Source organism: Pituophis catenifer, unplaced genomic scaffold (genome assembly GCF_029215685.1).
Source record: "Pituophis catenifer annectens isolate HBS135680 unplaced genomic scaffold, rPitCat1.0.hap2 SCAF_2, whole genome shotgun sequence".
Lineage (NCBI taxonomy): Eukaryota > Metazoa > Chordata > Lepidosauria > Squamata > Colubridae > Pituophis > Pituophis catenifer.
In genome coordinates this window covers 157,703,612-157,722,533 of record NW_027256882.1, presented here as the reverse complement: position 1 = coordinate 157,722,533, position 18,922 = coordinate 157,703,612, and the positions used below count along the sequence as shown (strand labels likewise).

The 18,922-nt window shown below is 44.7% G+C and overlaps 1 protein-coding gene across 2 annotated transcripts in view; it reads left to right on the top strand.

Annotated features, from left to right (window-relative positions):
* Positions 1-3,220: 3,220 nt before the first annotated feature.
* CACNB3 (calcium voltage-gated channel auxiliary subunit beta 3) overlaps positions 3,221-18,922 on the top strand; it is a 50,347-nt gene continuing 34,645 nt past the window's right edge. For both annotated transcript variants that reach the window (XM_070937862.1, XM_070937861.1), the window contains exon 1: positions 3,221-3,398. In XM_070937862.1, coding sequence (XP_070793963.1) covers positions 3,357-3,398 — 42 coding nt within the window. In that variant the 5' untranslated portion in view covers positions 3,221-3,356. The remainder of the gene's footprint in view (positions 3,399-18,922) is intronic.

Genomic DNA, 18,922 nt, shown 5'->3' with positions numbered 1-18,922 from the left:
GGTAAAAAGGAATGAAAAACATAAGACAAGGCATTTGCACATAAATATGTGATCCTAAGATTGGGGATAGGCACCGCACATTTGGGAGAACCCAATAATCCCAGGTAGATTACACATACCATCAGCTGGCCAAAAATGTTTTGCTGCTTGAGATTCAAGTCAAGTCACAGAAGGTCAGCCAGATTTGCTGCGTGGACGCTGCTGTCTGTGGCAGAGGTCTCACAGTCTGGTGGACACATCTGGAATTCTGAAATATTGTGGATGCCTAGAGCATCTGGGGCAAGAGTAAAAAAAAAAAGTTAACACCGTGTGTCCAATAGACTGTGTGGTTGAATCCACCACCTCACCTTTCAGATTTTCCTGCTGGTTTCTCTCATTTTGTATTCACGCAATGGCTGCCAGGAAGAATGTGGCCGGCTGAAACATTAATTTACTGGAAGACAAGCAGGCAGGATTACTTCCAGCAACCCCTTTCTAACTCTTAGAGATGCTCTTGACCTCTCTCTCTTATGCTGCCCCTCCCTCCATGTGTTACTTGATTCTTGGTGACTGAATATTATCACACTGAAGGTGACTATTTCCTGGTTTGCCCATTGAGGACAGGATGAAGAGAAGATATATTCCAGCAAACTAAGGAAAGCAGATATGGTTCAAAAGATCTTGATTGCTGGCCTGATAGGTTTGCCATTTCAGTAGTTGCTGGTAAAAATAGCAATTTTCAAAATCAAAGAGATCCTCTCAAAAGATTTCATCTCTTCTTGGGTTTAATTTCAGTCCTTCTCTGAAGACCAATTGCTCCACTGCGTCATCTTCCCAGCAGCCACTCTGGTCAGCCTAAAGATCCAGGAAACAAGCTGCAGAGAGAACAAACACCACTCTTTGGGGAAACTATTCCTTCCGGAAGCCATAATCTTGAAGAGTCTTTCTTCCAGCTTTCTTATAGTCTCAGAATTGTCAGTGAATAGCATGGATAAATCTGTAGTGCTGGGTGCTAAAAGAGGATGCACAGCTGACTTTCCGATGACACATGGGGCCCTATAAGAGCCTATCGGCTAACGAGATATTTCTGCATGGTATCACAAGGCAAAGAGCAGTAGTAGAAAGCATCCCTGAGAATTAGAAAGGGTTTTCTGGGGTAAAAAAATCCTGCCTGTTTGTCTTCTAGTTAAATAGGTGTTTGCAGCTGGCCACATTCTTCCTGGCAGCCAGGTACACAGTTTGCTAGTGGTCCTGATTTTTGGAAACTGCACACTCCCCGTTGCAGAAGATGTGAGCTGGGCTTCACATCTGCCTTATAAAGTAGGTTGGATTCATGAGGAAGTTGGAGGTGGGGGGGTACAGCAATCTGTGCTGCTTTCATCCAGCAAAGATGCAGCCACTTCTGCATCTCTCCACATCCAGCATCTTCCTGCTCAACGAGGCAATGTGCCATGGTCTCTTGGGTTGAATCGGAAATGAGAAGGAAGGAAGGAAGGAATAATCCACAGTCTGGGTTGGGGCTGGGGTGGTGAAACCGCAAAACCAAAAACTCTGAGAACCGAATTCAAGTGAGGCAGAGTGAACTGGGCCCCGAGGTAATTGGCAGATTCAAGCAGGCAGATGGCCTTGGCTACCACTGTGGCTCACAGCTTTTTTCAGCAGCTGAGAACCCCCAAGCAGATGCTCTGCCTTTTCAGTTTGTTCGCCAGGACAACACCCAATGCTTTATGTATTGCAATGCCCTTTGTCGAATAGTCATTTGAGGGAAGAGCTCCCCACAAACACAAACACTTTAGCTGCACAAAATGCTGAAACTGCTAAATTCTTTGTCTGCCACTCATGCTCCAGCTCCTGGCATTGTTGTCCTCCTACAAGGCTGGATCATCTAGCCTCCCTGCTGCTTGTGTCACCTCCAGATGTGTTGTCCCTTCACTCCCAGCCACTGCCACGCAGGATGGGGGCAGTTGTAGCCCAAAACACCCAAAGGGCAGAACAGTTCTTTTGTACCCTCTCTTCTTTCCTATCAAATTGTGCTAGGATAGTGACAAAGCTAAATGCTTCTCTCCCTCCCTCCCTCCCTCTCTCTCTCTCTCTCCCACCCCCACCCCACCCCCAAAGCCAACAATATAGAGACTTTGCTTGTATAGCTATGCTTTCCAATAGATTCATTTGTCTCACATCTGCTGCTCTCTCAAGAGAGTCAGGAGTATGATGCCTCCTATTCTTGTCCACCTTTCTCAAATCTAGCTGTTCAAGTGCCAAAAAATCCCACCTGGTTTCAAAACCAGCTTCTGAGACAGGCCAGCCAAGGGAGCCGGAGACTGGCAAAAAACAGGCTGAAGGAATGGATACTGAAGGGAAGGGGGAGAATTATAAGGGACATTTCCGAGTGGATCACTTTACGGGGCCAAAGCGGGATTCAGAAAAGAAAACATCATCACTTCCGGAGGGGGGGGGAGAAACCCTCTGGTAGGTCCAAGTACCTGAAAATGCATTTCTCTGACTTAACGGGAGAGGCTTTTCCCCCATTTCCTGTCGTGTGGAGATGCTTAGCAGTCATTCAGTGGACATACCCTCTGCATTTAACTTTCAGTAACTGGCACTTTATTTGATTCCCCGCCTAAGATTTTTCTGGATCCCTGGAAATCGGTTACACCGAGTTGGTTGAGTTCCGGGGACCCCAGACCAACACGAAAGCCTCAGAAAATGCGAGCGAGGGTGGCGGGCTGGGTGGGAGGGAATGGAAGGAGGGAATGGGTGGGTGAGCCGCCACAATCTTATCTCCCGGTTTGCAAGGGGGCCGCCCTCCCTGCTGGATGGGCATCCGAGAGAAGAAGCCGCCCGGAGAGGCCAACCGCAGCTGCAGCTTCTCCCGACGGTCCCGGCTGAGCCGTCTGAGAAGACGGAGAGTGGGGGGGTGAGGGTGGGTGGGGGGCGGAGACGGCGGGAAAAGGCGCGGGGCCGGCAGCGCGAGGACGCCGGCTGTCGCCGCGCGAAGTGAGCTCAATGGGTTCGGCTGCTGGGCGCACCCCCTGCCCCTCCCCCTCCCCGGAGTAATGTGATTATTTAGCGCTTGGCACGTCCCCCGTCCTCGTCCCGTTTCCCCCCCCACACACACACATTATCCGAGCGGCGCGTAACGGGAGGAGGGGGAAGCGAAAAGGGGCGGAGAGGGATGCGCGGCGGCGGCGGCGGCGGCGCGCGCGGCGCTGGACCTGGAGAGCGAGAGAAGAAGGCGAGGGCGAGGAAGGCGCTTGGGAGCGGCGCGGCGGGGAAAGCAGCGGGGGCGGGGGGCGCCTCCCTCCCTCCTTCCTTCCTTCCCAGCTGGCACCGCACTCCGGGCCTCGCCGGCCGGCCGGCTCCCTCCCCGTCTGTCTATGTCTTTTTCTGACTCCAGCGCTACCTTCCTGCTCAACGAGGTAACTTAACAGGCACCGCGCAGCCGCCGCCGCCGTTGCCATCGCCTATCACCACGCTGTACTCAACCCCTCTTACCTTCTCCTCTTCCTCCTCCTCCTCCTCCTCCTCCTCCCTGTCTGCCTCCCTGCTCCGTTTTCTCCTGCTGCTGCTAAGCACTAGGACCGATCCTGCCTAAGCTCTCTTCCCCCCAGATTCCCCGTCCGCCTTGAATGCAACTCCTGGCAGAACCGGAGCCCTTGCCTGGCGGAATTATGGGCAGGAGGCGTCGGGGAGCAGGAAAAGAGGGACTGGGTTTTTGTTTTGTTTTTTCTCTCCCCCTCTCTTTCGGTCATGGTTCCCCTTCCCGGCATTCCGATGATGTGTGTGTGGTTTTGTTTTGTTTTTAAACATCTCAGCCGGGAATAAGGTGAAAACTCCTGTTAGAAAACAGTGTGAAGAGACGATGAGATCGGATCTCCTTTTTTTTGCAAAAAGCTGGTGTTAACCCCTCCTCCGCCAAATATATTGGACAGCTCTCCAACTTTGGATGGGAAATGGGCGTGGGGCGGAGATTAGGTTGTGCCAGCAGCTCTGGCACTGAAGTCAAAGAGGCAGATGGAACCAGCGCCTGGGGGATTGCAGGGGGAAAATCCCCATCTGGCCCATTTCCTGCAAACTCCTATCCTCCCCTCTTTGCCCCTGCCAGCTGTGTTCGTTTCTGTCAGCCCAGTGCAGGTGGGTAGGCATCATCTATCCCAGAGTTGGTAGGGTCAAGATGTAGGTAAGGGTGGAAATCTTGGTTGGGTCATGCATGTGCAATTGGGCATGCAAAGTTGAAGAGCTCTGCAAAAGTAAAATGGGTTGTAGTCTTCCACGATCTGGTGATGTCCAGAAGTATTGGACTGTAGCTCCCATCCTCTAGGGAATGATAGAAGTTGTCCAATGCAGTGAAGGAGAAGAAGTAGGTTGGTGAAGTATGAATCGAGGCATCTGTCCAAGAATGCCTCTCAAGATTGTCAAAGGTTACAGAAAAGACTGTGTTGGCATGAGGATTAGGAATGTAGTGTGCAGGAAATTAGGATTATTGGTAACTGGGTAAAAGTTGATACTAAGGAAACTGGTGTATGATAGAAGGACTATCTTCTGTGATTCCCTGTCCATGGACTTTGTTTGCCCCGTGTTGCTATGCCCATCCCAGCCCACCTTGCATTATTGTGGCAGGTAACCCCATGAGAGGTCCCCAGGTTAGATGTCTCAGTATGCTTTCCTGCATCTCGGTGGTAAATTGTCTGGTACCCGCTTAACTCTTGGGAAGCATTTTAACAAGGGATGCATTTGCTGGAAAGTGTGGTTACACTTCTTGTTCTCCTCCCATCTGGTGGGATTGTTCCACACTTCCAAGAACCCTCTTCATCACCAGCTCTTTCCTTGTTGTGTCCCGCTGCTTTATGCCCCCTGGCACCCCAACCCTACATCTTCTGTGTTGCTATAAGGAGGTGCAGATAGAGCTGCACTGTCCAGATGCCACTGCCTGCCTCGCCTCCCTCCTTACTTGCCTGTCTCTATGCCTGCCCCCAAGGGAGGGCTGGTGGGTGGGCGCTATTGTTTTTGCTGTTGCTGCTCAGCTGAGATTGAGAGCATCCAGGGTGGGGGAATCAGATCGATAGCAGGCTGAGTTGCTTTGCCACTGTGTGCCAGCCACCTGCTGCCCCCAACCCAACAAGGGCAGGGGGCACAGCTGTAGACCTCTGTCCATCTGGAAGAGCTATCTTTCTTCCCTCTCGGCTCGGCTTCCTCAACAATTATTTCCTTCCCCCATGTATGACGACTCCTATCTCCATGGATTCGAAGACTCTGAAGTGGTGAGTCGACAGGCTGAGAGAAAGGGTCTATTTTAAGCTGGGAGACGCCCACTTAAAAGAACTTGGCCTCTTCCTAGTTGATTGTTGAGGGGTGATGATCTCTGGGAGCTATTGATAAGGACTGTTGGAAAGTTGGGGCTAAGGAACCTCGGGGGTGCCAGGGTTTGCCACCAGTTCATTGCACGGTTGCTGGGGATTGGGTTAATGGGCATCTGGGAGGAGGAGCAATATTTTCTTATTTACTGGGATCATCTTGACTGGCTTCCCAAATCAAGAGACAATATTTTGTAACAGAGAGATCGGTGGTGAAGAATCCCTGAGAAATAGATGGGGACTGAAGGGATTGCATTAGTTGGTTGGAGCAAGACTGGTAGATAGTTTTGGTCTCGAAGTCTTCCTCAAGGAGCAGAAGAGAGATGCTGTGGGTAGATGAGCCATTTGGATATGGTCCAAACCTGGAGATTCCAGCTCATTAACAGCGCTCTCCAGACAGCTCCACCTGCTGGCTGGTGAGCCTAATGCATGTACTCTAGTCCCTTCAGAAGGGTGGTGGGGCATTGAACAGATCCCGTGTGTTCCCATTTGGACATGTTCTACATCCCATCTTTGTGAAGGACGTGCTTTCTGCCTTTCTAAAGCTGGGAGGAGAAGGGGTAGTGTAGTCCATATAAATAAGACAGCCCAGTTGAGGTTCTTTGACGCTGTTTTGGGGAATCATCAGTTGTTCCCGAAGTGACTCCCTTAAAATAATCCCTTTCTGAAAGAGATAGAGAGCTTGAGAAGTAGCTTCGGAAATCCTGGGTGGGAGTGCGCGAGTGATAGATATGGTTAAGAAGAGAGGTTATTTGGGAACAACAATAGGAGGGAGAGAGAGTGAGATACCCAGGGAAGTCTCCACCGATATGCCAGTTCAGCAGTGTCGATCACTAGGGGAGCCCTCAGGGTTTGGGGTTTCCTGCAGGGGGGCCAGAGTTTTTCTTATCATCTCCAGACCTGGGGCTTCCTGCCTTCTAGGTTGGGGTCAGGCAGCCACACTAGGCACATCTGCTTTGCTTTCAGATGTGTGGGTTGGAGCCAGTGGGGGAGGTGGATGATCAAATGGCATGACGGAACTAGGTCGTGGGGGGCTGTGGCATTTCCCCAAAGGCTCTGCTTGAGCTGGAGGGATGGGAGAGATGCACTGAAAGATGTTCAAAGGGTGAATTGTTCTCTTTTCCCCCCCACCCTCACCTTCCGTTTTTAAGATGTCTTATCAAAATCAGAAACTCTTTCTGAAGATTGTACTGAGTTATTATTTCCCTTCTTCCCCTAGATTATGATCTATCTCAAGAAAAAGAGAGAAAGGGGAGGGGGTTTTTAGATAGAAACTGGGCAGATGATGCAAGGTCAAAAGCCAATTGAGGGTCATCACCTTTTCCTTCTCTATAGGTATCGTGGTTTCTGTCTGATATTTTTGGGGTGCAATTATAAATTCTAAGGAACAAGATCATGAATCAGGGATCATGGGAACTATAGTAAAAAACAAAAAATCTTAAGAGGCACCATATTATTAGAGAAAAGTATTCCTAAATGCTAATGTCAGGTTTCTAAATTCTCAGAAAAGTTGGCATTCTGCTTATTCTCTTTATAAACTTGTTGATTGTTTAAGTTTTGTTATTAGATTTATGATTATTGTGTATAGTGTTTATAGACCACTCAAATAACGGTTAGATTTTTGCTGAGCTTAGCTGTTTTCTTGCAGACTTTCGTTACCCAAACTTCATAACATCATCCGTGCTAGTGTTACCTAGTTAGCTACGTAGATGTTACCTAGTTTGGGTAATGAAACACCTGCAAGTAAATGCCTGTGGAGGTTCTCAGTCATCCAGGTCATGGTTGTCCCAAAAGTGGTTTTTCAAAAGAAAACTGGATTTTCTTTGGTTTTCCTTGAAGATATTTTACTTCAGAACCGTTGAAGAAGCTTCTTGGATGAGAAGTGAAACGTCTTCAAGGAAAAACAAAGAAAATCCAGTTGCCTTTTAAAAAAAAACACCTTTGGGCCTGCAAGAAAACGACCAAGCTCAGAGGAACCCCTCATTTCAACCCTGAGCTACAAATATTCTCCTTTATTTAGAGTTTCTTTCAAAACTTGAAGGCAGACTACATGGTTTTCCTCTACTCCTTTGATCTTCTTGCAGAATCCCAACCTTGCAGAGATAATTAGGCTGAGAAACAATGATTTGGACCCAGAAAACGTTTTGGGCCTTGTGGCTGGTGGTCCAGTGGGAGTTTTCAGTAATAGACCCATATTCTTACCTTGCCTTCCATTAATCCTGGTGGCTCTGATGGTTGGGAGTACATAGACTTAAAACCTGGGCAATCTGGAAGACCCTTAATTTGTGAAGGTTTCTGGATCCACTACACTACCAAAATGTGTACTGTGTACTTGTTTGAGGGTTAAGCCAGAAACAGGACAAACAGCCCTGATGATAAATTGAATTTGAGTGCCTTGGATCACAATCACAGCCGTTCCTCCTGTCATTTTGAATTCACCAAGTATAATGGTAAATTAAATAAAATAGCTGGTACACAGGGTGGATAAAAATCAATGATTTTTTTAAAAAATAAAAAAAAATCAGATTTTTTTTATTTAAATCGGATTTTTTTTATTTTTATCGAATTTATTTTAATAAAAAACTTTTGGGGTAAAAATCTATCGTAAGATAGTTTTCTATTTAAGATACATAAATAATTTAGTTTATTCAGCATGAAATGGAGCTTAGTTATGTAGCATGAGGCTGTATATTCTGCAACACTGGGACTATCGGTGAGTCAACAGTGGGTCAAAGGAGTAGCAGAGATGACAGTTGCTCTTTAAAAATTATGATTTAAATCGAGTTGATTTAAATCAAGCCTTTTTACTACTGATTTAAATCATGATTTAAATTGTGATTTAAATCGAGTTGATTTAAATCACACCCTGCTGGTACAGGAGCAAAAGATGGGCCCAGTTCATGACTCTGGATATGAATACTTTGAAGATGGTTTCTTGTCTTCCTGTATTTGTCTCCTCCTGTCCAATTACAATTGCTCAGGAAAAAAAAAATACATTAAAAAAAGAGCCCAGTCCTGCCTTCTGGGTTTCTACTCCTCATTGTAATCCATAATCCCTCATTTGTAGTATTTGCTTTTAGTATCCTCTGGAGAAAGCAGGTGGTTGGCTGCCATTTACATTTGCCTTCAAAATAAGGAATCTTCCTTTCATTATATATATATATATATATAATATGAGCGACAGTAAATCTAAGGATTGTCAAGACAGTGGAGATCAGAATAAAGCTCAGCTAAGTGGCAAGATAAAAGGAGAGAGAAAGAGTTTGCATCTCTTTGACAGCATGGCTTTTAAGCTCTTTGGCCCACATTCAGTGTCTTCTTAGGTTGCTTGTAGCTGCAGCCGTGACAACACAAATGGAACCAGAGATAGCCCCTCTCTCCCATTACTACATAGGTATGGCTATTAAGGATTTTAGATTGGGGGCTTTTAAATCTACGGGCACCTCTAGGAAGGAGAAAACCTCCTTAATTCTAATTTTGAGCACAGGCTTTCAGGATGCTCAAGAACTATGTTTCCAGAAACAGGGACGAGTGAGCTTCTGACCACTGTGGAGGCCCTGAGAATTATCCCAGCCACCCAACATTATAAGTATGGACTGGAGGCGAAAACATATAAAGAACGGTTGCTGGAATTGGGTATGTCTAGTTCAATGAAAAGAAGGGCTAGGGGGAGACATAATAGCAGTGTTCCAATGTCTAAGGGGCTGCCACAAAGAAGAGGGAGTCAAGCTATTCTCCAAAGCACCTGAGGGCAGGGCAAGAAGGAATGGGTGGAAACTAATCAAGCAACCTAGAGAGAGAAGCAACCTAGAACTAAGGAGAAATTCCCTGACAAGTAGAACAATTAACCAGTGGAACAACTTGCCTCCAGAAGTTGTGAATGCTCAAACACTGGAAGTTTGTAAGAAGAGATTGGACAACCATTTGTCTGAAATGGTATAGGGCAGTGATGGCTAACCTTTTCCAGACTGAGTGCCCAAAGCATGCGTGTTTGCGTGCGAATGCATGCGAGCATGCCCGAATCCCCAAAAAGCAATGTCCCCCACCCCCACAAATATGCAACAGAGACCTGAAGACCAGCTGGGAGGCGGGCACACATGTGCGGCGGAGCTGAACTGGGACAACGGCTCGCGTGTCCACAGAGAGGGTGCTGCATGCCATCTCTGGCACGCATGCCATGGGTTCGCCATCACGGGTATAGGGCTTCCTGCCTGAGCAGGGGGTTGGATTAGAAAATCTCCAAGGTCCCTCCCATCTCTGTTATCCTGTTATGTCAGGACCATGCTGCTAAATTCTATTTAAGCTGAATTATTGGTCATGCCTGTACCCAAGAATCTAATCAATGAATGGTCTGTACTAAACTGGATCTAGATAAGAGTTAATGAAATTCAAGAGGGACTGGATGTGGACCGCTTTGAGAATGTAAGGATTTCATGCCAATTCCTCTCTTAGTCCCTCTCCAGGCTCCACCTTTCCTGCTACAGAGCAGATCTAAACCAGTGGGACTTAAGCACAAAGGACTGGATTTCTGACTGAGCTTCAATGCAAATTTGGTTTTAGATGATTATTTTCGACTCATCTTCTTTTCCTCTTCTTCTTCCTCTGCTGTGCATGTGGAAAGGAGGCAGGTTATTCCCATATAACCTTGTTTGTTCGCAACAAACGAGATCGGGCAAAAACTCCAAAGAGATGCATTCACACAACGTGCTAAGTTTGATTAGCCTTAACCTTGGCTGTTTGTGCATATAACTTAAGACGTCGTGTGGTTTTTTTCTTTTTTAATGCTTTGTACCAAGTGGTTTTTAAGGCATTGTGCAAAGCAGAAAGAAGATAGATTCAATAACGAGCTTAAACGAGCCTTGTGCGAACCACAGTCTCTTTGAATTTTTTTTTTACATTCTCCATATGCCCAAGTGACAGAATATTGAGTGGGGAAGAAAAAAGATAATTTTGGAAGAGGGGGGAAAAAAAAACCCAGTTCTGGGTCTTCATCACATTGCATTTGCACAAACAGAGATTGAGCAGGCACTTCTGAAAAAAGGAAAAAAGCATACAGACAGAAAAGGATGAGGAATCAGAGGAAACAGGTTCACTCTAGTATGCCCTACAGTATTCCAAAATAGGCTTTTATCAAGCGTTTGCAAAACATGGTGGTCAGAAGCGTTTTGTTGCCGAAGGAGAGTAGAAAATATTTCCCCGACACAACCAGCTTCTTTGGACCTGAAGCATAAATGCCCTTTGGGAGGGAATACAAATACAGTATGATCACCAGAATGTGTATCCAGTCACTGTACTAAGGTAAACTGCCTGTCTTCGTGGTACTCGTCTGTCCTGACACATGACAAATTTCCGATCATCTTGGACATAAACAAATGCAGCTTTGGAGGCTGTTAGTTTGGAGTGGAGGAGAGTAGCCTTCTCCCTACCAGCTGTTTCCACGGAGCTCACAATCACTGCAACCCCAAAAAGGAAGAAAGCTGCTTTTGTGTAAAAGGGAAAGAGAAACAACATCTGTCAAGAGCTTTTTGTTCCGTTCATGTGCACGTAATGGGTGGCTTGCAGCTTACACGGCACTGCTTTTTACTCCCACCCTTAGGAGATTGGGTGACTCTTGTGCTCTTGAAATACTCTGTAAATGTTTCAGTTTACAGAGCGTTTTGGGAACAACCTTTGGGAACGACTGCCGTCCGTCCAGGAATCTGAAGTTTGAGATTGTGATTGTGACATGTTTGTGATTGTGATTGTGACATGTTCGAGAACCAGAAACTAAACACTTGTTTGAAGGTCTCTGTCTGTATCGCAAAGCCTACCGAGCTAAGGCAGCTGGAACAGAAGAGACAGGGAAGCAGGTCGTAATTTCTTTTGGCTGGAGCTGGCATCCGTTCACTTTGCCACTTTTCTGCTTTCTTTTAGTTGAATGGGAAAGGGTGAGCCTACAGCTTTGGTTGCTGCTGGGATGATAATTGATTAATCTCAATTTTCAACGTGTCTCATTCCCTCTTTATATACTGGAGTCAGTCTGGTTTTCAGAATATTTCAAGACAGCGTTAAGCTTCAAGATGTTTCATACTTTCCGTATATGCTTCGCAGTTCCTACCATCGGAGATCTTCAGCTAACTCCTTCACTCCCTCCCATCTTTTCCTTGTCTTTGAACAAATCCTGCATGGATCTCTTTGTTAACATCTTCACAAAGATGTTAACATCTACTATTCTCCCCTTGTGCCCCACATTTGAACATAAAACCATTCTTCTTCTCAGACCAGCTTTGAAGCTCCAACCATTGCAAATGTCAAAACAGCACCAGTCATGCACAAGTGGGAAATACCAGCCTAATAGGGAGTAGAGGAACAGGGAGTTGAGCATGCTCAGTTGCTGCAGAATGCCAACTAACTCTTGAGGGAAGGAAAATAGAAAACTCAAGAGGGAATAGCTGGAATCTTCATGTATAGCATGCTGCACCGTCACATTTTGTTGCACATAGTTTTTGGTTCCCGGTTCCCCTTTACACAAAACTCAGGATGGGAGTGTGTATGATGTTCTATTGTGTGTTAGGGTTAGAAGTGTATGGTCTTTATGGCTGAGTAAGAAGAGATGCAATATTTTGAGGCCAATGATGACTGATGATGAGACAACTGCCCTCTTTCCTAAGATGCAAGGAATCTACTAATGACAGCTCACTGAGTACTGTTTGTGTATTCCCCCAAAGGGGAGACCAGTTTAATAAAATTTGTAAAAATGACTCTATGGGATGAAGTTATTTTCTGAAATGGGGAGATTTATCAATAAGTCCAGGGTAGACAGATTCGAGGCGTTTGTTTGTTTGTTTGTTTGTTTGTTTGTTTGTTTGTTTGTTTGTTTGTTTGTTTGTTTTTAGTAGGGCCTTGGACTGTCCAAGCAGAGCAAAAGACAAAATAGTGGCTTGATAAAGCCTACCCTTGCTGAAAAAGTGCTTATGAGTGCTTGCTCTGTTCATCCCTATTTTATTTGACAGGGAAAAGTGCCTTAGGTTGGCAGGTGCTATGCAGCTGAGGATGGATGGATGGACGGATGGACTGAAAAGTTTGAGGATGTTCATGCATGCACATACCCTTGTTCCTCAGCAATCAAGTCCTTTCTTGACACGAAGAAAGAAAACTTTCTCAAGACTCCCCCCATCATATGCACCATAGGCTGTTTGGTTTCAGATAATATAAATCTATATTGCACTTAGACTTTAATGGGGCATGGTCAAACAAAAAACGTTTCCTGGTTACACCAAGAAGAAAATATCTTTTTGTCCTGCTTGCACAGCTCTGTGGGATCCTTGCAAAGATCCATTCGTTTACTTACAGGAATGGGTCCCTTGTGTAACAGGCTCAAACTAGCAGTATTGCCTCTTATCTGCTCTCCAAGCAACATCTTCATTACAGTACTTTTCCACCTAAACCTAGGTTTGATTCTTTTGCAGAGAGAAGCCAGTGTGTGTCATTTACTCAGTCACCACCCAGGCATTGGTGCCTACCCTTCCAGGGTGGCTTGCACTGTTGCTGGGAGCAACTTCCTTCCTCTCCCTTGAGGAAGCTGCCATGCCCACAGTTAAAGGGAGGGGAGAGCAGTGGCTGGCATTCAGTGCTGTACTGAACAGTTTTATGCCAAGTTGGGAGAGGTGAGATTATTGCTTCGTGGGAGAAAGAAGGAGAGAAAGGGAGAGAGAGAACTTCACCCTTCTTCTTCTTCTTCTTCTTCTTCTTCTTCTTCTTCTTCTTCTTCTTCTTCTTCTTCTTCTTCTTCTTCTTCTTCTTCTTCTTCTTCTTCACTTTCTCTGCCTTATTTCTGTAAGGTGCATGTCTGAAGTGATGCAGTGTCCCATAAATGCATATTTTCAGTTCTTGGGGAAAGATAAGATAATCACCTGGCAGCAACTGTGAGATACTACCAAGAATAAGTACACAGTCTTGCTGCTATTGGTTTGTCCCAGATCTTAATCTGTGAAAACATAAATGGCAGAAACAATACAAATGCAAATCTCCTTAGTTTATTAAGCCTCCACACTCTGTTGTTTAGAAGAGCCATGAAGACCTGGCTGTTCATCCACTTCTTCAACAAGAGAAAGTGAATCTCATTTCATTGAGCTTGCTACCTTTTTTAAAACTTTTTTTTTAAATGCTTTATTGTAATTTCTTTCTTTGATTGTTGTGAGCCTCTCAGAGTCTTTGAGAGTTGGGCAGCTGATAAATTTAATGATTTATTTATTAATGAACCAAGTCATTAATTGTTTATTAATGATCCAGGTCATTATATAATGAACCAAGCAGGGGTGATCATATTGTTGCCTGTGACCCCTCGTACAGCCATCTAATACACAGGGGTCAAATTTCGCAATAGTATGACCAGATATTGGCATGATTATCTTGGTTCCATTTTCCACATGGGGTGGTTTTAAGAATTGGGAAGAGAGTAGAAGGCATCCCAGAAAAAAAAGCTTCCCTCTGCAACCTCCCTCCCAAATTTTCAGCCACATTTTTCCAATGATGCTAGAGGGACTCACGTGGCGTTTGATTGAGTGGCTGACTGATTGATTGACTTCGAAGACTTCTGTCCTTCTCCCTCACAAGATTTGGGATGGTTCACAATCCATAAAGCGGTACTTTGAAAACTCAAAAATATCCATCAAGATTATAGTCCAAAATGCAATGGCATTAAAATGAAATAATAACAAAAGTAACCCAATAGAAAGATAGCTTCACAAACAGCCACTCAAACCTCAAGCACCTAGTGAAACAAGATCAGTTTCACCACCTTCCTAAAAAATCAACCATGTGGGTCAAGCAACTCATTCTGTAACCAAGGGGCAAGCCTTAAGAAGGACTCTCTATAAGAACCCAACTCTTCGTTTCTCATAGTACGTGAAGCATCCACTCAGGGTTCTGTATATTCTGTTAAGAGAAAATAGGGTTCCAGAGAATAAAGGGAAACCAAATCACTCAGGGTTGGTACCAGCACTTGAATCATACTTGGGAATCCATCAGCAGTCCATTCAGCACCTTCCAGCAAGAGGGCCACCTTCAACTAAAGTTTCCAGGCAGTCTTCAAAGGAGTTGATAGCATATGTACCGTAGTCAGACTTAAAGGTGATGAAAGCACGAGTCATTGTTGCTATGAAGCATTCTTGCTCCAAAAAGAGATGGAATTGGTACACCAGCCAAGGCTCTGCAAAGTATTTATGCCCCAACAGTAACTCCCTCTTGCTAGAATTCTGTTTTAGCTTGGTCAAGTTTTTATTTGTTCGTTAGATTTAGCTCCCTCTTTTTATATAGCAAGTCAAGGTGACACACATAGTATTCTTCCTCTTTTTCTTCACAACAACACTCCGAGGTAGGATGGGTAAAGACAGTGAGTGACTGGCCTTCACACTTTGTCCTCCACATATTGAAGGTAATTTTAGATTCCTAGCAGAGGAAATGTTCCTTTGGTTATTGTAGAAAGGAGAACTTCACTATTACAGCACAGAATTTACCACAGCAATGCTTTATTTTGCAGGATCCCAATCTGGGTTGATCACCGGAACCAAATATTTAGTCTTCTGAGTTTTCGGATTGATGCTGGAGTCCATCCTCAAGAAACTTCTCTCTCACCAGAACTTGCATTCCAGTAGAAGTTCCCTGAGGATGGGTTCCAGCATGACACCAAAAGCTCAGAAGATTAAAGCCCTGGTCCCTGTAACCCATCCAGATTGGATCCTGCAGCATTATTCTGGGATACATATTCATTCATTCATAATTTATTTTGCCCCAAACAATATGTGCTGGCATCTGTCCTCTTTGCAATAGGGTTTGCTTTAACATTTGCAAATCATATACTTTCTTTTCTCAACTTCTTTTGAAACTTGGGAGTTCCTTACAGAGGCAGAGACCTGGAGTTTTCTAGCAATTTGTGGCTTATTGTTTTTGTCACTCTCTGGTTATTGCAGTCTGGTTGAGTCTGCTGAGACATGGAATAACTGGAAGGCCCCAAGTTCCCTATTTTTTTAAAAAAGTACATCCATTAAACCAGAATGTATTTCCAAAACAGATGTTCCATTTACAGCCCAGTTCATTATTGAAATAAAGTATATCCTTTAAGATGCTTTGAGTATTTTAAAGTGGCCCTATAAATTATTACTACTACTTTTCAAATGCTTTGAATATTTTAAATATGCCGTATGCATTGCTTACTAATGTTGTCAGGTAGAATTTTGGGATGCCAATCATAAGCTTTTTCCTGGTAGCCTCACCGTTGATGTCTGTTATCTCAAATTCTTCTATTGAAAAAGCACTCTTGACTTTCAAGATCAGCAAATGCTCCTTAAATCTGATTCCCCTGATAAGTGGAATTTTTTAAAAAATCTGTCAAATGGGTCCTTGGCATTTTTGTTGATTTAACATACACCTATATGGCACATGTCAAAATTTCATTTGTAAATGCCTGCTGACTCCTTTCCTGTAAGAAAGGAAAACTCCACAAAAGAGAGAACACCCCAGGAAGAGCAAAGAAACTGAAGGGTCATGAGAAATGAAGTTGTTGAAAGTAGCATATGGTGTTACATGGATTAATGTGGGACCTGGAGTCTGGAGCTTGGCCAAAGGGTGGGATGAGGGCAAATAGGTTTTGAGGAGGATTTTGTAGTAGAGAATGCTTTAATAATACCCAATGCTATAGTGTGGTGGAAAGATTAGCTGTTTGATCACAAGAACATGATAGCAAATTAATAAAAGCATGGACAGAATTTAGCACTGAGCTTGTCACTAGAGAGCTGACAGCTCAAGTTTGAGGCTTGAGCTCTGTGCAACAGGGTGACCCGAGCTCCCATTACTTGCCCTAGCTCCTGTCCACCTAGCAGTTCGAAAGCAGGAAAACGCAAGTAGATAAATAGGTACCACTTTAGTGGGAAGGTAATGGCATTCTGTGCACCTCGGCATATAGTCATGCTGGCTACATGACCATGGAAGGTTGGCTTCCATGCTGGCTGCCTCAGGTAAGAAACAGAGATAAACACTGTGCCATAAACTGACAGGGAAATCTTTACTTAGTGGATCCTTCAAGTGTTCAAAGGGCTTCATCCAGATAACTTTAGCAATCCTTTCCATAACAGTCATAGAGGGCAAAGCAAACCACCACCACCACCATCATTATTATTGTTGTTGTTATTTACTGATTGCAAATCAAAAGGATGGAATGCATGGAGGCCACTGTAGAGTCAGTCTTTGGAATGTGTTGAATTAGGCCTTCTGAGTATTTTGGTACTAGCATCTTGTCTGTGTATAGCAGGAGCCTCCTTGGTCCACCTCAACACAGAAAGTTGAGCTGCTCTTGTTCTGGCTGAGAAAAACTTCAGCCTCTCCATTGGTCTGGGTTACAAAATAGAATAGGAGCAAAGCTGCAGCAATCCAGCAATTACTATACTATTCCAGCGGTTGTATGCAATGCTATACCACATCATAAATTACGGTGACTTTATATTTCTACCTTTTTCTGTCTTATTTTGTCTTCAGTATTGTTTGTATTAACATCTGAGACAATGGCAGGCTTTCCATTCAAGGCAGCGATGGTGAATGTGGCTGTAAATGGGTGTGATTATAGCCACCCCACAAACATAACCATATCAGTTGCAACCAGGGGTGAAATCCATTTACCTTCTCTACTAGTTTGCAAATGGTAACACCTCGCATGTGACACCTCTGCGCATGTGCAGGACCTTTTGTGCATGCACAGAATGTCAAAAATGGGACGAGATGACATCCGGGTGGGTGGATGGAGCTTCTTGCCGCTGGTGCTACGGTTTCACCTGAGCCAGATAGAACTGGCTGCATTTCACCACTGGTTGCAATTCACTGCTTTATTATGGGATAGGAGTCAGTCTGTTTTCACCCAACAGCAGGGGTGAAATGCTCCCGATTCAGACCAATTTGGGCGAGTAGGTAGCAATGGTGGCGGGCAGTTTGGAGAACCGGTAGCAAAAATCCCTGCCCCCGCCCCCCATGCCCAGCTGAGCTGCGCGATCATCAGAGCCTTTTTTTTCTTTTAAATGGCTCTGACGATCCAAGCCCTGACGATCTCAGTTGAGTTGCCTGCTAATCGGTACAAAAATCCCTCCCCCTCCCCCCTCAGCTTGCTTACCTTAGCTTCTGGTCGCAACCAGAAGCTAAGGTAAGCAAGCTGAGGGGGGGAAGCTTACCTTAGCTTCTGGTCCCTGCAATCCATTGCATCAGCAAGCAACTGAATCTCCCTGCTTGCAATCAAGCAGGCAGGGAGTTGTGGACTTCAACTCCCAGAATTCTTCAGTCAGCAAAGCAAAGATGGCTGAGAAATTCTGGGAGTTGAAGTCCACAAGTCTTAAAGTTGCCAAGGTTGGAGACCCCTGTTCTATTGGGTAAGTTTTTTTCCCCTGTGGGAGCTCTAAAAAAATAGTTAATTGGGGTTTTTTTTAGTGGTTCGTTTTTTAGACCTAGCCATTTAAAGTTTAGGAAGTTTTAAATTTAGCTGCTTTTATATAAAAATAAAAATAAATAAAAATAAAATAATATTTGTGCAGCTTTCTGAGATTTAGTGTGTTTCTGTACTGTTTCACTCTAACTACGCAAACACACAAAATCTCACAAAGCTGTATGTGGAATTTTGTGTGTGTAAAGTATGAAAGTTGGTTTTTGGGCTTTTTGTGGCTGTGTGAGGTTCCTGTTTGTTGCAGGGGCCATTTTGGGTCTAGCACAGCTGCTTTTACATTATGGGTGAGCCAGTTGTGTTGTGTTGTGTTGTGTGTGTGTAAAGTGTGAAAGTTGGTTTTTGGGGCTTTTTGTGGCTGTGTGAGGTTCCTGCTTGTTGCAGGGGCCATTTTGGGTCTAGTACAGCTGCTTTTATATTGTGGGTGAACCAATTGTGTTGTGTTGTGTTTTATAGGTTAAAAAAGGGCAAAGAAGTGACATTGACTTGGCCACGCCCACCTGACCAACAAGCCACGCCCTCCCAGTCACCTTACCACCAAGCCCCACCCACTAATTAAGCCACACCCACAGAACTGGTAGCAAAAAAATTTTGATTTCACCCCTGCCCAAGAGCCAATCTGACTCTGAATAAATGGTCAGGGAGGGATGCGGAGGTACCTGCAACAGATGGGACAAAATAATTAAATAGGCAGGGCTGTCTCATTGCAGGCATATCACACGTAAGCATTGATCTTCTTGAGTGCAACATATTCATTGGAACCCAGCAAAGGAAAAGCTAGTACAAGTAGCGCTTGACTTATGACCACAACTGAGCCCAAAATTTATGTTGCTAAGCAAGACGGTAAGTTAATTTTGCCCCATTTTATGGCCTTTCTTGCCACAGTTGTTAAGTGAATCACTGCAGTTGTTAAATTACTAACACGGTTGTCCAGTGAATCTGGCTTCCCCATTGACTTTGCTTATCAAAAGGTCGCAAAAGGGGATCACATGATCCCAGGATATTGCAACCATCATAAATATGAGTCAGTTGCCAAGCATCTGAATTTTGTTCACATGACCATGGGGATACTACAACGGTTGTGAGCGTGAAAAATAGGCACACGTCACTTTTTTCAGTGCTGTTGTAACTT